This window comes from Calonectris borealis, chromosome 3 (assembly GCF_964195595.1).
Source record: "Calonectris borealis chromosome 3, bCalBor7.hap1.2, whole genome shotgun sequence".
Lineage (NCBI taxonomy): Eukaryota > Metazoa > Chordata > Aves > Procellariiformes > Procellariidae > Calonectris > Calonectris borealis.
In genome coordinates, this window is record NC_134314.1 from 27,814,883 (window position 1) to 27,833,858 (window position 18,976).

Sequence of the window (18,976 nt, forward strand, 5' to 3'; positions counted from 1 at the left end):
CAGCTATCACGGAATATTGTGATTTTTAAGGCTTAAGTGGTACCTTGGGAATACACTCTCTTTTCATGACAATCCTTATATGTCTTTTTGTGAAATCAGAATTTTTAAACTGTCATTGTATACTTCTTTTTTTTCCACCAGGAAAAAATACACAACTTTTCGGTCAAAGTGTTGGAGACACGTGACAAAAAAATGCTATGATGATGAAGCTTGTCTTGAAACTTTAATCAAGGGCGACATGCCCTGTTCTGCAAACGCTGATTGCAAAGCAGCCTACATTAGCAACTGGGGCACGATGCTGCGCGTGGAGTGCACCTGCCAGAATTTACCTCCCGCGGAGCAGTCTTTGTGCAAGCTGTTCCATCACATGCTTCACAGCAAATCCTGCTTCAGTGAGTTACGTGAGTAACACATAAAACTTCATTTTAAAGTGTATTAAAATGCTGACTTACACCAAATCTGCTACCACCGATTTCAACAAGATTTATGTCTGCGGTTTTTTTAATCCAAATCAAAATACAAATTGCATGTACAGTTTTTTCCTCTGGTTTTGGGAAATATTTTATATTAGCAGTAAATCAATAAAATTGACTACATGTCTCATTACATGAATTTGCTGGAATAATAATAAAAGAATAATTTCTGGGGTCTATACTATTACGCAGATTAGAAAAGTCCAAAGCCTTCCTGTCACTGGCTTAATATTGTACATCGGTACATTGTTTCTTCAAATAATATGACATATTATGTTGTTTTTTCTTTCTTTTCTTTTTGGAGTCTAAATAGTATAGCTTACACACATTTAGCAACAGACTTCATTCTACAGAAAATAACTTCAATGATTTAAATAGGACCTCTGAAAGAAAAAGCTGCTGTGAATGGAGGCTTCGGGATTTGGCCTTCAGTAAAAACACTGGGGTTAACTCAGATGAAATGTATGTATTTTCTCCAGGAAAAGAACCAGGAAACCTTTCATGTGCTAAATCAGCTACTTATTTTTGTTAAATATAAAAGACCTTGCCAAGTTTTTGTTTAAGGGAGAATTGTTAGTGCAATGAATGGCAATATCAGAGCAAACATTAATGGTTTAGTCTGAATCGGGAGTGTGCCTTTGAAGGAAATCCCCTGTTTGTCCCCACTTATCGTGCTGTGGGACACATCACAGGGTGGTTCCTGGACTCCTGCAGCCTAAAACTGAACCTGAAGGTTCACCTGCCGCGTCTGCAACGCTCCAGCTACATCCAGGCATCTGGTCCATGGACCAGATTAAAGACCAAAGTACCCGCTTCTCGTCAAATCTCTGATCTATCACACCAGCTATTTTGCTATATAAATCCTTTTAGGATACACTACTTGCTAGTGTATGTATGCCAGTCACCTTCTATATGTAATTATATATATCCTCAACCTAGCTTGGGAGAGGTAACTATATCTAAAGATTTCAATGAAAAGCAATGACTATTTCATAGTTCCGTCTGACGGACTGTCTTTTAAAAACATGTATTTATTGCATGCATGCATTTCATTGAATGAATTAGCTAATCTTTTAGTTTTAGCGGCCAAACACTGATAAGGGTGTAATTTTTTTCTTGTCACTCAAAGTCTACCCAAAAATTAAAATCAAGTTGCAGAAACACTGCCCTTAAGCTTAGTTAATCACTACTAAAATTCAGACTCTGAGAAAAATATAACGAGTCTCCTGGAAAAGTGATACCATAACACACTTAGATTTGAGACTCCTGGCAGTGATTTTACTGATGAATGTTATTTATTTGTTTGCTTACTTTATGGCAGCATTTAATGGTCCAAATGAGTGATCACATCATTGTGTCAGTTATTCTTTACCTACAAAGCAAAAAGATGACCCTCATCTCATAATAATCAAATAATTGCTTATGAGCTTTTGCCATTCCCTGAAGCAGTCTTAGGATAAAATGGGGTTTTTTGTGATGGAAACTTCCCTAACCTAATTGGGATTAAAGAACAGAAGCTTGCTTGCTCCTGTGGTGCAACGAATTCCTGCTAGCTAAACAAAAACAGTTTGGGGATCTAGGGCCATTGGCTGAGTAAAGGATTGGCACCTACTCCAGAACATTTGCAAAGTCTTGTGAATCTTGCTTTTGTTTTTTCTCGATGTCTAGTTCTAATGCAGCTAAACTGAAGAGAGAGATGATTATGGATTTGATTGTGAGGCACAGTGTTAAATGCCATTATCTTCACGGCAGTTCAGAGACGTGGAGTGAGTGCTCTGTTGCAGACCTCATCCAGCCCCTTCTGCTAACTCATTCATCTGGCCTAGGTGTGAACTCTGGGTAACTTTCACACTTACAGTGGTGATGATTTTTAACATTGAAGTCTTTCTGAATAGGCAAATACCCAGGGCTAGCAAAAGGGATCTTTGCCTCTAGAACTGGTGTGAACAAACCCGCAAGTGCTGTTTACACCATCGCGTCTTCCTACTCTTGTATGGCACTGCCTGGCTACAAGTGCTTGCTCTTGGGGCTGTGCTTACAGGATTAAATTGCTGCAAACTCAGTAAAAGGCAAGAACTGTGAGTATCTGGCTGCTATACGAGACAGAAGCACAGTGTGGATCAGTGCCAATGTAGGATCAGTGTCGCAGCAGGAATAAGCCAGTGACAGAAAGTAAAAAGTTAAGTTTCCAAAATATTTTAACTCTGAGTTGTACTTTTGGATCTCACAGAAAAAATACATTATAAGGAGATTTAGTCCATCGCTATTTAGACAATGTTCCAGGCTGCAAACATGAGCCTTTGTCATATTGTTTTCATTTCTCTAGAGAATAGAAATTTCTCAGCTTACAGTTCATGTGAGTGACCCATGCATAGTGTTGTATGGTTTAACCCCTTGCTCTTTAAACTATTTTACTTATGTAAACCTTTTATTTTTCATTTCAACAGAAGAGATATATTTTCAGATACATTCACAAAATTATGCCCACTAAGAGGACAGGCCTTTGTGAAAGAGTGATTGAGGTCTAGCAATTCATTTGGAGAATAAGCTGTGCCTTTTGGAAATGACTTCAAACTTCTACCTATTTCTCATCACTTCTGTATTGTTTTGGTGGGCCAAATTCTTTTGGGGGCCTATTCTAAAACAGTTTATGTGAAAAGAGAATTTAAGCTGTTTTGAGGCAGAGAATATTTTTAAAGCATGCTTATTCCCCATAAGACAAACTACAGGGGAGGTTTAACTGAGATGTCAAAGGAAGAACTCTCATTCCCTCATTCACTTTGTTCATCGAGTATCAGTAAACAATATTTTTAAATGGCTGCCTTTATAAATTCTGTAACTCTTATCAAAACACCAAGCAGCAATATTCACTTAAATTATTATTTTAAAGTAGTATTTTGAATGGATATTTTCTTTTCAATATTCAGGTCAAATTTCCATTAAGAAGAAAGATTTTCACTGGGTAAATACAGAAATGCCAGGACAAAAGCTTTCCAGAGCACAGCTCCATTCTTCTTCAATTCATGGTGAGTTTGGGCAAACCACTCCATGATTTTAATAGAAATACTCTTGAAATTTCCCTCGTGTATGATAGGGAAGACTAAAGGTTGGGGTAGGTTCAGGCAAGTGAGTTCTACCTGTTGCTCCCCCATTCAACATAATGTGGAAAAATCTCTCTACCTGTTTGGCTTAGTTTATATAACCACAAAATAAAGATAATGAGACTGAACCAATTTTTCTGATAAGTGGTTTTGAAACAGATGTCTCACAATCACTATATTATAATTGGGGAAAATTAAGCTATTAAGCCTGCCACAGCCTGACGCTCCGTACAGTCATTAGACACTAGTAGTCATAATGTATAATATAAATTATTAGCTTTGATGTCACACCTACTCCTCTCCTATCTCTTGACTTTTTGTGCCATAGTAGTTAGAACAATGCAAATAGGAAGCCACAGTAAGTGGTCTGAGAAGGGGCTTGTGTTACACTCCATCAGACTTTACCTTCCCATGAAACAGAAGGGCACGCAATTGCAGATCACGATATCCCATGGGCTAAGAGCTGCATCTGGTTTTATTTCTGTGCATTTACAGTAAGCAATTAAGTGACATAAAGTTAAAGGATATTGAATTAATACACAAATTTTCTCATGGCTGAAATACTATTAATTTTATATTTTCTTTTGAAGGACCTAATTACAGAGTGAGAACACTAAAGAGCTTAATGCACAAATATCGACTTTAACGAGAATGACCTGTTCTACCTTGCGTGGGGCAGATTACAATACTCCAGACATCACTACGAATTAGTTCCCTGAACTGTTCATACTGAACACCTTTAACAGTGAAAAAATAATTCAAGCTCTGCATGCAGTACAAAATGAAGGGACTTCTATCATCTCCATCCTTCAACTGTTGCTGAAGTGGGCAACCTGGGAAGTATAAAAATAGACTCATGGGAATGAGATTCCTGAGACCTCTATGTGAATAATTAACCATTCAGTTGTAATTTTAGCATTATAATTACTTAAGAATCATGCACGTCATCCAAGTGCTCTTTGTAGCCAGCGAAGAAAGTCAGAGACCCTCAGAGGAAGATTAATCCCACCTTTTCAGACTGTTTGTGCTGGGAGTGTTGGCTTCTCTTTGCCAGCTACACAGGGAGCCTGAATCTGTAGCTGGAACGAGACTCTAGTGGTTAAATAATGCAAGTTATAATGCAAGAAATCCTACCTTAAGTGAGAAAATGTAAAAGGTGAGCTATTTCACCCCTGTGACTAGTTCTAACTGCAGACCCTTTCAATGGGTAAAATGTAGTATACATTTCCCTCAGAGATACAGATAAATGTTTGCAAAAAGCAGCCTGCACCCAGTTAATTCTGTTCCCATTGAAGTCTGAATACTTTCCAAAAACCTGTCCTTGAACTCTTAACAGAATTTTGGATGGACTTAGAAAAATAAAAAGAATGCTGACCAGCCTAAACCATACAATAAAATATTCCTTCTATTGGAGCTGTCATGTACACTAGATGGGAACTCTCTAAGCTATAAATGTCTCATAGGAAGCCAGGTCAAGGAGAAGAATCTGATTCAGGATATCTACCTGATGATAAAAACCATATTGCAAATTGTTTCATAAATCCCACTGCCAAAAATCTAACCCGGTATCCTAGATTCATATGCTAGTAAATGTGCATTACTCAGGCTGCAAAGGGAGTTATCATCTTTACAAAATATTTATCTTTACTGAAATCAAATCCCAAGAAGAATCCCAGGGTGCAGAGGCAAAACGGTTAAGTTGTCAAATACGGCCTTTTGTGTGTGTGAAGATATTTGAAGATATTTGCTTTTTGGCTATTTTCTGCTTGGAAAGCAGGAGATACAATTTGCCGATGTTTCATCCCTACATCAAAATCTCAGAAGAAACCTTTAGCTAGCTTGTCATTGAAAGATACAAGGATGTCTTTCACCAATTCAAACTGATGCCCATCTACAGATGAACATGCTCAGAAGAAACTTCTGAAGTATTTCCTCAACTTTTTCTTAATTTTATATTTAAAAAAGTACTTACTGTTCAAAAAACAGTAAGATTTCTCCATTCTATTCAGTGGCATTGCAAATCATGCCATTGGATAAGATTGGTTTTAATAAAGGAGTCTTTCATAATAAATAATAAATCTAAACATATATATATTAATATATACTTGCAAATAAATATAACCCTCTTCAGCTGGAAGAGTATTATTCCAGCTTTTGGTGTAACCATAGGATAACAGGATTGTGTAAAAATCTTGACTGGATTTACACTCATTCACATACCCGGGAGGGTACAGGCCAACCCAGTCGTCTGTGGGCAGATACAAGCCTGTTAACAAGATGTGATGTGGGCAGAGCCCTAACCATATAAAAGTTAATGAGAATTTTGCTGTAAGCTTAGATGGGGCCAGAATTTTATGTCATTTTGGAAACAACATCAAAAACTGATAAATCAAACAAAAATTCTCCAAAGTTCAAAAATGTTGTTATTGCCTACCTAGTTATGCACTTTCAGCTTGGTTTTGGCTTTATCCCATGCAAATTATCTTTATGATTTTACAGATCCACATAATTTAAAAGATTGCTTCCCACACTTTAATTTGAAGAATGATTCATGTGTGAAGATAAGCATTTACTTTCATCAGCATAGAGTTTTGGAGCTAAAGTATTTTTTGTCTGGAAGAGAAAACTAGAAATACAGAACTCTTATCCTGTTCTTGTGAGATACAATAAAATTGGGCTGGACCCAAACCTGTTGAAATTAATCTCATTTCATCTTAAATTTTACAGTTATCATATTACTTCCTACTGAGGAGTTTTGCCATGCTGAGAATCTAGATAAACAAGTAATTGGCAGGGTTTATCTATAATTATACCAGCTGCTGTGGGAACTGAGATTAGTTCAGCTCCAGCAACTTTAATTTGTAAGGTATGAAATCTGATTGTTTTATAACCGTAGAAAAAAGCCTGTGACAAGCTGCGGGTAGCCAAGAAACCTCTGAGCACCAGCCGGAATTAACCTGTCCAATGAATATTCACAGACATTTCACTATGTATACATAAGCAGGTAGATTTACACAAGAGTGTAATCCCACTAATTGTTCCAGCTGCTGAGCCCACAGCTATCCTCTACCGAACTTCATCACTGGAAATGTCCATGTGTCTACTAGCTCCAGCTAGTGCTTCAGTGGTACCTGCAGCCCCTGTTGTTGTGTCCCTGAGGTTTGCAGCCCATCCTAGGAAGGGCAAGACATGCATCACGCAGCCGCGATGGCCCTGCTATAGACCTGCGCCAAGGTGAGCAGGTCCACGAGCTTCTCATGATTACAGGCTACCTCCACGGGACAGAGCAGCCCTCCCAGCACCTCGCAGCCCTTCCCCTTGCAATGGAAATGACTGCTCTCCACTTGTGTCATAGAATCACAGAATCATAGAATCATACAGGTTGGAAAAGACCTCTAAGATCATCGTGTCCAACCGTCAACCCAACACACCATGCCCACTACACCATGTCCCTAAGGGCCTCATCTACACGTCTTTTAAATACTTCCAGGGATGGTGACTCAACCACTTCCCTGGGCAGCCTGTTCCAAGGCCTGACCACTCTTTCAGTAAAGAAATTTCTCCTAATGTCCAGTCTAAACCTCCCTTGGTGCAACTTGAGGCCATTTCCTCTTGTCCTATCGCTGGTTACTTGGGAGAAGAGACTGACACCCACCTCGCTACAACCTCCTTTCAGGTAGTTGTAGAGCGCGATGAGGTCTCCCCTCAGCCTCCTCTTCTCCAGGCTAAACAACCCCAGTTCCCTCAGCCGCTCCTCATAAGGCTTGTGCTCCAGGCCCTTCACCAGCTTCGTTGCCCTCCTCTGGACACGCTCCAGCACCTCCATGTCCTTCTTGTAGTGAGGGGCCCAAAACTGAACACAGTATTCGAGGTGCGGCCTCACCAGTGCCGAGTACAGGGACACGATCACCTCCCTACTCCTGCTGGCCACACTATTTCTGATACAGGCCAGGATGCCGTTGGCCTTCTTGGCCACCTGGGCACACTGCCGGCTCATGTTCAGCTGGCTGTCAACCAGCACCCCCAGGTCCTTTTCCTCCAGGCAGCTTTCCAGCCACTCTTCCTCAAGCCTGTAGCATTGCATGGGGTTGTTGTGGCCGAAGTGCAGGACCCGGCACTTGGCCTTGTTGAACCTTATACAGTTGGCCTCGGCCCATCGATCCAGCCTGTCCAGGTCCCTCTGTAGAGCCTTCCTACCCTCCAGCAGATCAACACTCCCGCCCAGCTTGGTGTTGTCTGCAAACTTACTGAGGGAGCACTCGATCCCCTCGTCCAGATCGTTGATAAAGATATTGAACAAGACCGGCCCCAGTACTGAGCCCTGGGGAACACCGCTCGTGACCGGCCGCCAACTGGATTTAACTCTGTTGACCACAACTCTCTGGGCTCGGCAGTCCAGCCAGTTTTTTACCCAGCGAAGAGTGTACCTGTCTAGGCCATGAGCCGCCAGCTTCTCTAGGAGAATGCTGTGGGAGACAATTCACTCTCTGTAGGACCGAGCTGGAAACATCTCGTATTTTAGCCACCTCCTATTGTAAGTCTTTAGACACCGCATGTGCCTTTCTTTCTCCATGGTACATGCAGATATTTGTATCCCTTTCTCCATCTAGTCAGAGAACCCAAACCAGGTTTGCTGTTCTGCACCTCAGTCAGTTAGAGAAGTACTGAAACAAGGACAGCTGTTTCTTGGAAGAGTAATGACATAGCCACCTTATGTACACTACATTTTTTACCATTTCTGCTAAGAATAGGAAATTACTCTAACTTTTAATCATGTTTTTAATGCTTGTGTGGATCTATCTGCTCTCCAGAGCAGGTTGGACAGTTGGACTCAATGATCTTAAAGGTCTTTTCCAACCTAAATGCTTCTATGATTCTATGATTCCAGTGAACTGTGAATGGGCACACAGCATGAGAGCTAAGGTTGTTTACTGATCCATAACCACAAACCTGCCTAATTTCAGTCAGTGTTTTTATTGTTCGTTTAGGGCACTGTTTTTTAAGTCTTAACTCGTTGTTAGATCATGTTCAGATGATCAATAGCATGTATACAGAGATCAAAATGGGATAATACAGCCTGTTATGTCACACAGGAATTGAAATGTGGATTCTGGTACTTTTCATGGACAAGTTTTGGGATGAACAGAGCCAAAATTTCATATCTATATTTCTTAACTTCCCTAGCACTATTTCACATTTCAAGAACTGATTGGATATAGAATAATAGTGAAAATTTCTATAAAATATCCTTTGGATATCCTTTGCCTATCAAGAAACACACATCCCAAAAACATTTTTAAGGGAAGATGAATAAGCACATTCAAGTAGTTAAACCACAAAGAATATATAAAATGAAGAATCAGCTCTTCAGCCACAAAGTTGTGCCCTTACAAATTCCCTCACTTCTCAGAAGGTAGGAGAAAATACATGGCTTCTAGCATGATCTTATCTTTAATATCTTTCTCGTGTTCCCCATAGAACTGAAAATGTTCTAATCAACATCTCTTTTACCAGCAATTACTTCACCAAAACCATAGCATTTTATAAGATTTTAACAAAAAATAGAACATTTTGATTTCATTTGATCATTTCAGAGTGTTTTTTTATCAAAGTGAAACACTTTTTCCAACTTTTTAAAGAAAAATATTACAATGTTTTGGTGAAATTATATTAGCCCATTTTTAACCATCCATGAGTGTTGCTCCTAAAAATTTTCCTAGTCTTGTGGTAAGTGATGTACTTTAAAAACTTCTGTTTGCCTTAAATATGTGTGAACCTCACTTTCCACTTCAAAAAAGGAGGAAACTTTGGCCCTTACAACTGCTCCTGCAGTTGTAGGGGGTTTTAAAAAATGACTGAATGTACAATTAAGATTCAGAAACTGCAAAAAAAAAGCCTAAAAATTATTCTTTTCCTAAAACTCATCATCTTAAAGAAATGTTGTAACTTGAGAGGAGGACCAACTACTGATCTATTTTTTAACGTATGATTTAGCAGTCCTGCACTAAGACTAGGACAGACCTTGCCCTTCTTCCTTCAAAAATTCACCATATTAACTATCTTTTAGTATCTTGCTGCATTGAGTGGTATGTTCATTCTGTGCAACTTGTGATGGTTCAATCACTGCTTTCATTTTTCTTTTCTTGGAAAACTTGACTTTTGGATAACTTTTGAGAAAAACTGAGCATCATCCTGCAATAAAAAACAGGCAGGTCTAACTCCCTGCTCAGCTCTTTCCCATTGCTCCCCTCATTGTAGAATATATGTTCACTCTCTCTTACTGGAGCTGCTCCAGTATCCATACTGCCTCTGTTTGTATTACACTATATAATACATCCGTTGCATATATGTAGTGTATACAGAAATGTCCCATTTAGGGTCTGTGTGTGCATGTGCACAAACACACAAACACACAGAACATATAATAACCGATAACTGATTCGGAGACCAGAATTTGGCCTTCTCACAGCCCAGACAAGTGCCCCAGTGATAGGGCCAGGACTCCCATCTCTTCCTTGGTGAATGTTTCACTGACTACGTAAGGTGGAGCAGCTTGGGAACAGCTAAGGCCCTCTACATTTGAGTTCCTATATAAACAAAAATTATTTAATAGTATAAACAGGACAGAATCAGTGCAACGGGAAAGTAACAGAAAGTTCTCATGTTTTATGCTTGCGGCTCTGGATTTGAGTCCTTTTGTCACGTCATCTAACCTCCGCACCTCTCCATCCAAGGTTCAGGGCTTACGTTACATTCTCAACTGAAACTTTTCCTTCAGAATATTCAGAAACTGATGGATTCATTCCTCCAGGAAAAATAAGTTTCTCCTCATTTGGAAAACAAAAGTTGAAACAATTCCCAGTTTTTCAACATTTGGAATTTTTAGCACATAAGCCGCCTAAGTGACTTTTTGGTGAGAAGCCTAAGAGGAAACTCCATGGGCACGGGGCCTAGAAACACAGTGTTAGATCCCATTTTACATTAATTTGATTCTAGATCAAGTATTGCTGCACACTGCAATTATGGTAGTATGTGAAAAAGGAAAAGAGGTCTAGCAGGTAAGTAAAAGCCAGGTCTCCTCTGATACGCAGAATAAAATTAACACCTTAAAATCAATGGGGAGAATACTCCAAAACACAAATCAGAGTAACAAGCTGTTCCCCTGGAGTAGAGTAAAGGCTAGTGCTACACATATGAAGTGCTATTGGAACTGGTATTTACGAAAAGGAGTCTGAAGATTATTTTGCACCAACTGGTGAAGGAAGAGCTATTCTACCATTGGCATACCATCTAGGTCTTTTTCCTCCTTTTAATTACTTATGTCAGAATTGATAGCCAATTTAGCTTACATATGCATGCATTCCAATTCAGATCTCAGATCTGATTCTTATTACTGAAGAAGTAAATGTTTCATGCCTGTTTTCTGTTTTTTACTTATAGGTGAAACAGTCTACATTATTGCCTATTCCTCCTGCATAGTCCTCATCCTAGGAATAGTCCTGTTGACTCTCCTAAAGATCAGGTAATTTGATAGGGATATTAATCATTGGTTCTAGGAAATTGGAAAAGCAGAAAATAAAATGGTTTGACTTAGTTAAGAAGCTGGCACTGCGATTGTCTTTAAAAACAGTCCAGCATGCCCCGGTGGTGGAAAGAACTGACATTGCGGGTGTCAGCAGGGAGGAGTGAAATACGATGCGCATCTACAATGCCCTCCATTCATGCAGAGATCCCAGGCTTCAGGAGGTTTCATTTCCTGTCCCATGGCAGGGGAAGGTGAAATCTGAATTCAAAAATTCTGCGAGGCTACCTTCCTAGCCCTGTAGCAGGCAGAGGTAATGCAGAAAGGAAATGAGAATATTCAGCATTATAACTTATTTAGAAACTGAACCGTGAATGCTGCTATTGTAGTTAATATTCTTGCCAAATGCCATTTTTGCTGATAGGATTCTGTAAACATTCCCCCACACACAGTATGAGAAACTGCCCATACACCAATGCTTGGTAGGAAAACAGAAATGTGCATTCACTTACTCAAATGAACATGGCCTTTTCTTAAACGATACATTTTCTTGGATCAAATTAAATGGCCAGATTTCAAGAATTACACTGTCAGATGATAGGTAACAGAACATGATGTAGCAGGAGCTATATATAGTGGGAGGGATATTGAGTCAAATTTCATTATTAAATTCAGAGGCAGATCAAAGAGGAATCATGCAGAAAAATGCAAAAGGCAAGTCAAGGATATATGGGAACAGAGGCCTTCTCTTTAGGTTTGCAGTTACAGGAATATCAGCATATAAATAAAACTCAGATTTAAAGAATACAGGGGATGGAAGAAAGAACAGTACATTAATAACGGTGAAGGGAATTATTTTATACCACAGTGTTCATCATAAAAAGAGGGGAATTTTGCCACTGATTTCAATTAAGCCAAAGTTCAAACCAAAAGCTGTATAGTTTATTGTTAAATACATGCACATTCTTTGTTTTCAGAGCCTGCAGAACAAAACATGAGTCAAGAAGTCCCTCGCCAGACCATTCTTCTGAAACATTTATGGTCCATTATAAAAGTCACAGATGAACTACTCTGTTGCTTATGCTTTTTAAGGCTATTCTTGAAAGCCAGCCTGTTGTACATATGCGATAATAAAATATATATTAGAAAAACTACTATAAATTATGGAATTTTGTAGTTGAGCATACAAAAGCTTTTATATTTATTAACACATATTAAACCTTTCACAAGCTAAAAAAAATGTAGAGCTGTACTCTCTCTCGTAGATTCACAGATCTGTCCTGAGCTGCACATTTCCTGCATCTTCAGATGCACATGACAATGGTATAAATGCTGTATCAGCATGAATCTGCCTAGCAGTCGCAATCTTTGAAACCCACCCTTCTGATCTGAACTCATCTGTCAGAAAGGAAAAAAATCCACTCAGAGACATTCTAGAGAGCTGTTAAAAAGTACGTATGTGGTAGTTTTGTACACTAGGTTCCCAAGTAGCTAATGCCATATTTGTAAGGCAGCACTCACAGGTAGGCTGCCTGTAGTTTGGTGGTGGAGTGCTTGGTGGAGTGGGAAGAGACCAGGATTACAATCATTTTCAGTATGAAAAGGAATTAAACTCTGGCTATCTGAGCTAATGCTTTGACTCCAGTATGTTGTTGCTGAAACTGGTTATTCTTTCTCCTCCTTCAAGAAGAAATGAGTGACCCTTTCCAATTCAAACACAGTAATTTTAGAAAGCATTTTGTGGTCTGAATGCCCTGTGGAAAGAGCCACTTGCTTGGGGCTGAAGTGAAGTGCTTTCTTCTCCAGAGAGAAGTTACGACCCATCTCATCACCTGTGTTTCCTCTTCATTGTCTCTAGGCAATACCTGAAGTGCCTGATTCTCCCTGTGCTCTGTACTGGGAGTCACGGTCCCTAACACACCACTCTGGATCCCACTTTCTGACTATGAGTTCTGGATTTCTCCCCCTAGCTGAGTTGTTTTGCTAGATTTAAGCTTCTATTTACTAGCAATTGGTTGTCTTTGTTATATCTTTGTAACAAACTGGTTCTGGTCAGCACAGGATAATGGACTGGCATTTCTTATACAACTGTTACCATAAGTAGCATATGTATATTGGTATCTTGTTATGATAGCGCCTGACAAATTAATTTTATTTTGAATTTGATTAATTTGAATTTTGTCTGAATTCCCACTAAACATAACTCAACAACAAACAGCATCAGGAATGAAATACCGGTTCCACTTAATTCAGTTCCAGTTTTGACCATGACTGATTCAGATCTAGGGCTAGAAATTTATGGTGTGATCAGAAGAGCAGGAATCTCTGCTCTTCAATGTGACTTTTGCTTCTGGCTTTGGTGTTGTGACATGATTCAGTGTGCGAGCAAAATCTTAGGTGTGCAATTCTGTTGCGGAGAGATTAAAGCTTTTTAACAATTACTACAACACGCATTGCCTCTTTCTTTAGGATCTGCATAAAACCAAAAATTCATTCTTGTTTTGCAATCAAATACTATCTCATCACTAAATCAGCCTTTGGACAAAAATACAACAGAAAAGTGGAAAGTTGGTTAGTCTGTTAATCAAAACAGTCTCCTTTATCAGTCCAGCAATTTGCAGCATTTAGTTTACCTCTCATCATGTAGGTATTTTGAAAGTAGTATATTAATATTCTTCATCTTAAAACCATAAAAAGGAAAAAGTTCAAACTGTAAATACTGCTGAGAATATATTCTCATCAGTGCTGGATAAAAACATTCCTTTATATAGGAAACATACTTATGAAGTGAACCCTCTGTTGGTTTTCATTCTGACTTAAAAAATCAATGATGCAATGCTGAACCCACTGTGTCACAAAATTTGAAGAAATCCATTTATATTCTGATTTAACTAAACCTCAGTCATAAAAACATCTCTTGTAACTTTCTGTCATATAAACTTTTTATTTTCTTTTTATATTTAGATGCTAGGAACTCTCCTCATATATGTGCTTAGACACACACAGACACACACACAAGTATGTAAAATGTATTTGAAGCGGAAGGCAAGTATGTGAATTATTCTGAAAGACAGCAAGATACTTAGTGGCTATTGTGTTGCTTCTGTAATTCTACAGGCTCTCTTCATGAGGGCTGACTTTAATGCTTAATGAAAAGGACACTTCCTCCATTATACATGTAAAATGTATTCTTTTGATTTATATTTCCTAGTGACACTGGATTTTGTCAATTGTATCTAGGCATTAATTATCAAATAAAGGAATTTCTGCTGGGATTATCTGTATTCAGGTGGTCATGATTAGACTATAGCTGCTTCATGAACAGTTTTGTGATGGAAGAAGTAGTATCTTTGTAACAGCCTCATCATTAAAATCTTTTCCATTGAAGTAAGTCATCTGCACCTAATTCCCAGCTGAGGAAAATTGTCTCACTGATGACTTGGGATTCCCAGGACATAGGTAATTTTGGGTAAGGACGTGGTGTTCATCCCCCTTCCATTGGACTTAGGACATCGCAGAGTGAAGATTGATTGGGCTAGAGGGAGAAATTTTAGCCTTACAACACTCTCATCTGAAAGGGGGCATATTGGGTTTTTTCTTTCAAGATTGTTTATGCAGTTTATCTAAAGATTGTTTTGAATTAAATGTGTAAAGAGTTTTTGAGATAAATACGCAGGAATAGCTGTTCCTTATGCAGTATTGAAGCTACAAAGCTATGAAGTCCAAGTCTCCACTTCTCCTGTCTTGCCACAGTGAGTCTTGAATTCTTCAAAAGAAGAGCCATCTCACCTGTTTGTGAGGTGAGAGAATGGGCTACTCGGAGAGACAGGCGTGGACTCAGCCTTTTCAGGCTGTTGTGGGAATCGCATCCTGGTACTCCAAGCTAGATGTCAGATCAAGCTAGTAACACAGAAGATGGATGGAAGCAGCACCAACACCATCCCCGAGACGGTGCCTTAAAAGAGTGAAGACCATTCAGTTCTTTCAAAAAAACTACAGTGGTGTCTTTCCACCAGGGAAAATACAGGGATTCAAGCTGGTGAAGATAACTGTCTGCACCTCATGTTGAGGCACTTCAACGGTAGCATGGGGTAGGGAATTTTACTGTTGACTTTTCCAGGAAAGTTCCCTGATCAACATGCTGATGTTTCAAACCACGTGCTGAAGTCATTCAGTCTCCCATGAAGTGTGTAGGGTGTCTTAGACATCACTTAGAGGGCACCGATTTCTACTCTGCAGTGGAACATCTGAAGTTAGATAATGCCTCATTGAATTTTCGACTCCTACCTCCATTCCTCGCTGTAGCTTTTAATGTTTAGTTAATGGAGGGAAGAAATGTTTCCCTAGTAACTTAGAAGAGATTTGTCAGCTATAAAAGCACACAGGAAAACTGATAAAAAGGTAATCCTAAGAAAATGCACTCCAAATGGATTACGAGGTAACAAAGTCAACACAGGCGTACCTGTCAGAGTGACAACTTGTATTTACTAATGCCGTATGTGTGAGCTGGTTAGTCAGAGCTGCTGAATCTGGCGTAATACATGAGCATATCAGTTTCAATAAACACTGAGATAGATTTTATTTCAGCTTTAACACCACATATTGCAAAATCACAAATGCATTTAACCAAGAGGGTACACGACAATTCCTTAACAAACATATCATCTCTTTGACATCAGTTTCAAAGGACTGTTGACTTTGGCTGTAGTCCTTCTGCCTGCTGTGTTATTGCAGCAATGAAGATCAACACTGTGTTACAGCAGGACCGTAGAGAAAAACAATCTTCAAAAATACAACATAACAAAAGAAAAGCGTTGATCAGCAAGTCAAGAACTGGAAAGCAAGTATCTTTCATTCAGTTCTCCAGACTGATTCTTCTGTTTAATCAGCTCTCTAGACATTTCACAATCAATAACGAGAACTTAAGGCAGTCTGAGAAATCATACAAAAATTCAGTGGCAGAGAATCCTCATTTTCAGGTATCACAGTAACTAAACAATATTTCTACCTTTAAAAATAATTCTGTGAAAAAATAGGCAGATCTTATACATTCATACTAACTCTTTGGAAAAGTATTATTTCATTGCAACAGCACTGATCCCAAACATAGGAATTTTACTTAGTCTTCATTTGGTAACTCCTTATTACAATAATAAAAGTTTTATGAACTGAAATGATGCTATTAAGAAAGGAAAATTAGCCAAAGCCTCACTGGACTTATTCACAAGACCAGAATATTCACTTCTTATTTCCATAAAATCTGGTTATAAATGAAAATGAAACGTTAAAGTTCTGGTCCAGAGCCAAGTTGCCCTAAAACATAAAATATTAAACTTCAAAGCAAGCTGCTGCTGGAAGACATTAGCACTATCCATGTACGGGATCCATGTCATTGCTGTCTTGTGAAAGGCACTGAAGAACAATTATGCCCATAACTAATGGAACTGATCAACTTCTCCTCCTAAAAAGCACACTAGCCATGCCTTTAGAACAATGTAATATCTTGAGCAGCCGAAGAAGCTGGTATCTGACTTGCTATTGCCAACAACATGGGAAAAAGAAAAACTATGAAAGTATTAAAGAAAATTCTAGCAACATGACATTGGCCAGCTGTTGAACCTTCACAAGTTCAGACCAGGACACAGACCAAAGACTGCCGTGGGAACTCCAGTTTACATTCTCCATGGCCCTGACACAAGTAAGATCTCCACGTTGTTCTGTGAGATCTCTGCAGGGACTTTGATACAGTGAGCTACAGAAGAAAGTCTCCAAAGCACAGAAGTAAATAACTTGGTACATCTGATTTGTCTCTGACAAGACTTGGAGAGGGCAGTCAGTAACTACTTCTTCTCTCCCGCACGCTCTCAGAGCCTATGCTATCCCCTTTTCAGCATTCATAGAGGACCATCAGCAAAACAGACAGGGAAACAGCATGCGCCCACATGCCAACAGTGTGATCATGATATTCAGCACTCTGCTGCTTTTTCTGGATACCTTTCAACAAATATATATATATAATTTTTATAATGACATAGTATTAATAACACCTGCTCATGGAAGCCAAATACCTGGATGCAACCCTTCCGCAGCCAGAGTGTTACTTCAGGGTGAAGTGACAGCAATGTGCTGAGTGGGGGACACTGATAGGGTCGAAAAGAGCAGGCACCATTAGCGACAGGTCACTCTGAATATAAGCATAAAGATTTAGAAAGTCAGAAGCATGGGGGAGCAGTAGTACCATCCCATGACTTATAGTTCTTGCCATGTTTTTGAAGGGATGTAGTCTCAACTGCTTTATTATGTGCTGAACTCAAAGCTGCCTGTGTGAGTGATGCATGCTCATGGCACAGCTACTGGATTAGCCCTTGATCTTAAGGGCAATATATGGCTATTTTGTGAAGCCAAAGATTAGGCGTTAAAATGCTCCGCACAGTCAAAACAATGCCAGCCAGGAAAGCAGAGCAGCAGCACTTTACGTGCCTAACAAATTTTAGTAGCGAGAACATGAGATGTCTCAGGATTCCCAGTCACACTACAAGTACAAAAGGATTTTGTGGGGATTGCTCACCTGGACCCACAGGCCTAAATTCACCCCAGGTGGCACTTTTGGCACATAAATGTCAGGGTTTTTTTAATCTGGCTCTAAGTTTTTTCCTCCCTTGTAACGATCCTGACAAACAATCCATTTGTCCGTGACCTCCACCCTGGATTACTATAACTCACTACGTGGCTGAAGCTGAACGTGCGGGTAAAGCACGGGCTCCAGATGTGACTGCTCATCTTTTCCAATGCTCACATCATTACAGAGTAACAGACCTGCATTTAAGGCTCTCCACAAGCTCCCAAGTAGTTTCTAAAACAGACCCAATAAAGAACCAAGGTATTTTAGGTTGTTCATCCCCGTGATTTAGTAGGTGCCCTGTTTCAGTGCACAGGGACTGTTAAGAGCCTCTGAATTGCAAACTGGACAGCCCAGATGCTGAGAAGCCTAGGATGCACTACGCACAGAGGCATATCTGAAAACTCCTCCAGAGCGTAAGTGTCTCCTAGTGCCAAAGTTAGCAATCCTTCATGGTAGTTAGGATCATAGACATCTAGAATTCTCAGAGAACTGAGCAGAGCTAACTCTTTTATTCTATATTCTACATAGGTATTTTATTTAACACAAAAGTTGTGGTAGTAGTGAAACCACTCACTTTTATCTAAGATGTTGTAGTTAGTATACTTACCAAAAAAGTGGACTGTATAGTTCAGTTCCTAACTTGGCTTATAGTTGAAGCCCTCACCACCATCTTCAAGGGAAAAAACCCTTACCCGTTGCAGAGACATTTTTTTCTTGTGATCTTTCTGGTCACAGAAATTTTGAATTCCATCCTACCCAGTGGCACAAATTCATCCAGATTTACTAGAAAGTGTGTTCTTCTTCAGTTCTGTGTATAGCCTAGTGGTTAGATCCACTGATTAGGATACCAAAAAATGTGCATTTGAATCTCCTCAGCCTGAGTAGCAAGCTAATCTCAGATCAATTGTTTAGCCCAACATTCAGGCTAGCATTTAAAAGGTGTTTTGCATCACAACTACTTTTTTTTCAAGGGGTGACTTCACTTTCACTCTGTGAGAAGCTCAATCTTGCTCATGTCGGTTAAAAATGCTCACAGGATCTTGGATGGAAGAACACTCATCAGGCCCTACATAAAAAGTGCACACTTCAGCTCAAAATGAGCTAATTCTGTGCCTGCACAGAAGCAAACTAAAGAAGAAATTTTTTTGTTAAACAGGAAAGTATTATAGTGTGGTTCGTCACCTTCAGGGGTAAATGGCAACTGAATTAGGAAGTCTTTAGGATGTCAATTCTGACACCTCATTTAGGCTTAACTACT

The 18,976-nt window shown here is 39.3% G+C and overlaps 1 protein-coding gene across 1 annotated transcript in view; it reads left to right on the top strand.

Moving 5' to 3' along the window:
- Positions 1-12,161, top strand: part of GFRAL (GDNF family receptor alpha like) — a 28,081-nt gene extending 15,920 nt beyond the window's left edge. Inside the window, exons 7-10 of the mRNA XM_075148033.1 lie at positions 142-401; positions 3,401-3,499; positions 11,015-11,096; positions 12,074-12,161. Coding sequence (XP_075004134.1) covers positions 142-401; positions 3,401-3,499; positions 11,015-11,096; positions 12,074-12,161 — 529 coding nt within the window. The remainder of the gene's footprint in view (positions 1-141; positions 402-3,400; positions 3,500-11,014; positions 11,097-12,073) is intronic.
- The last annotated feature ends 6,815 nt before the right edge of the window (positions 12,162-18,976 follow it).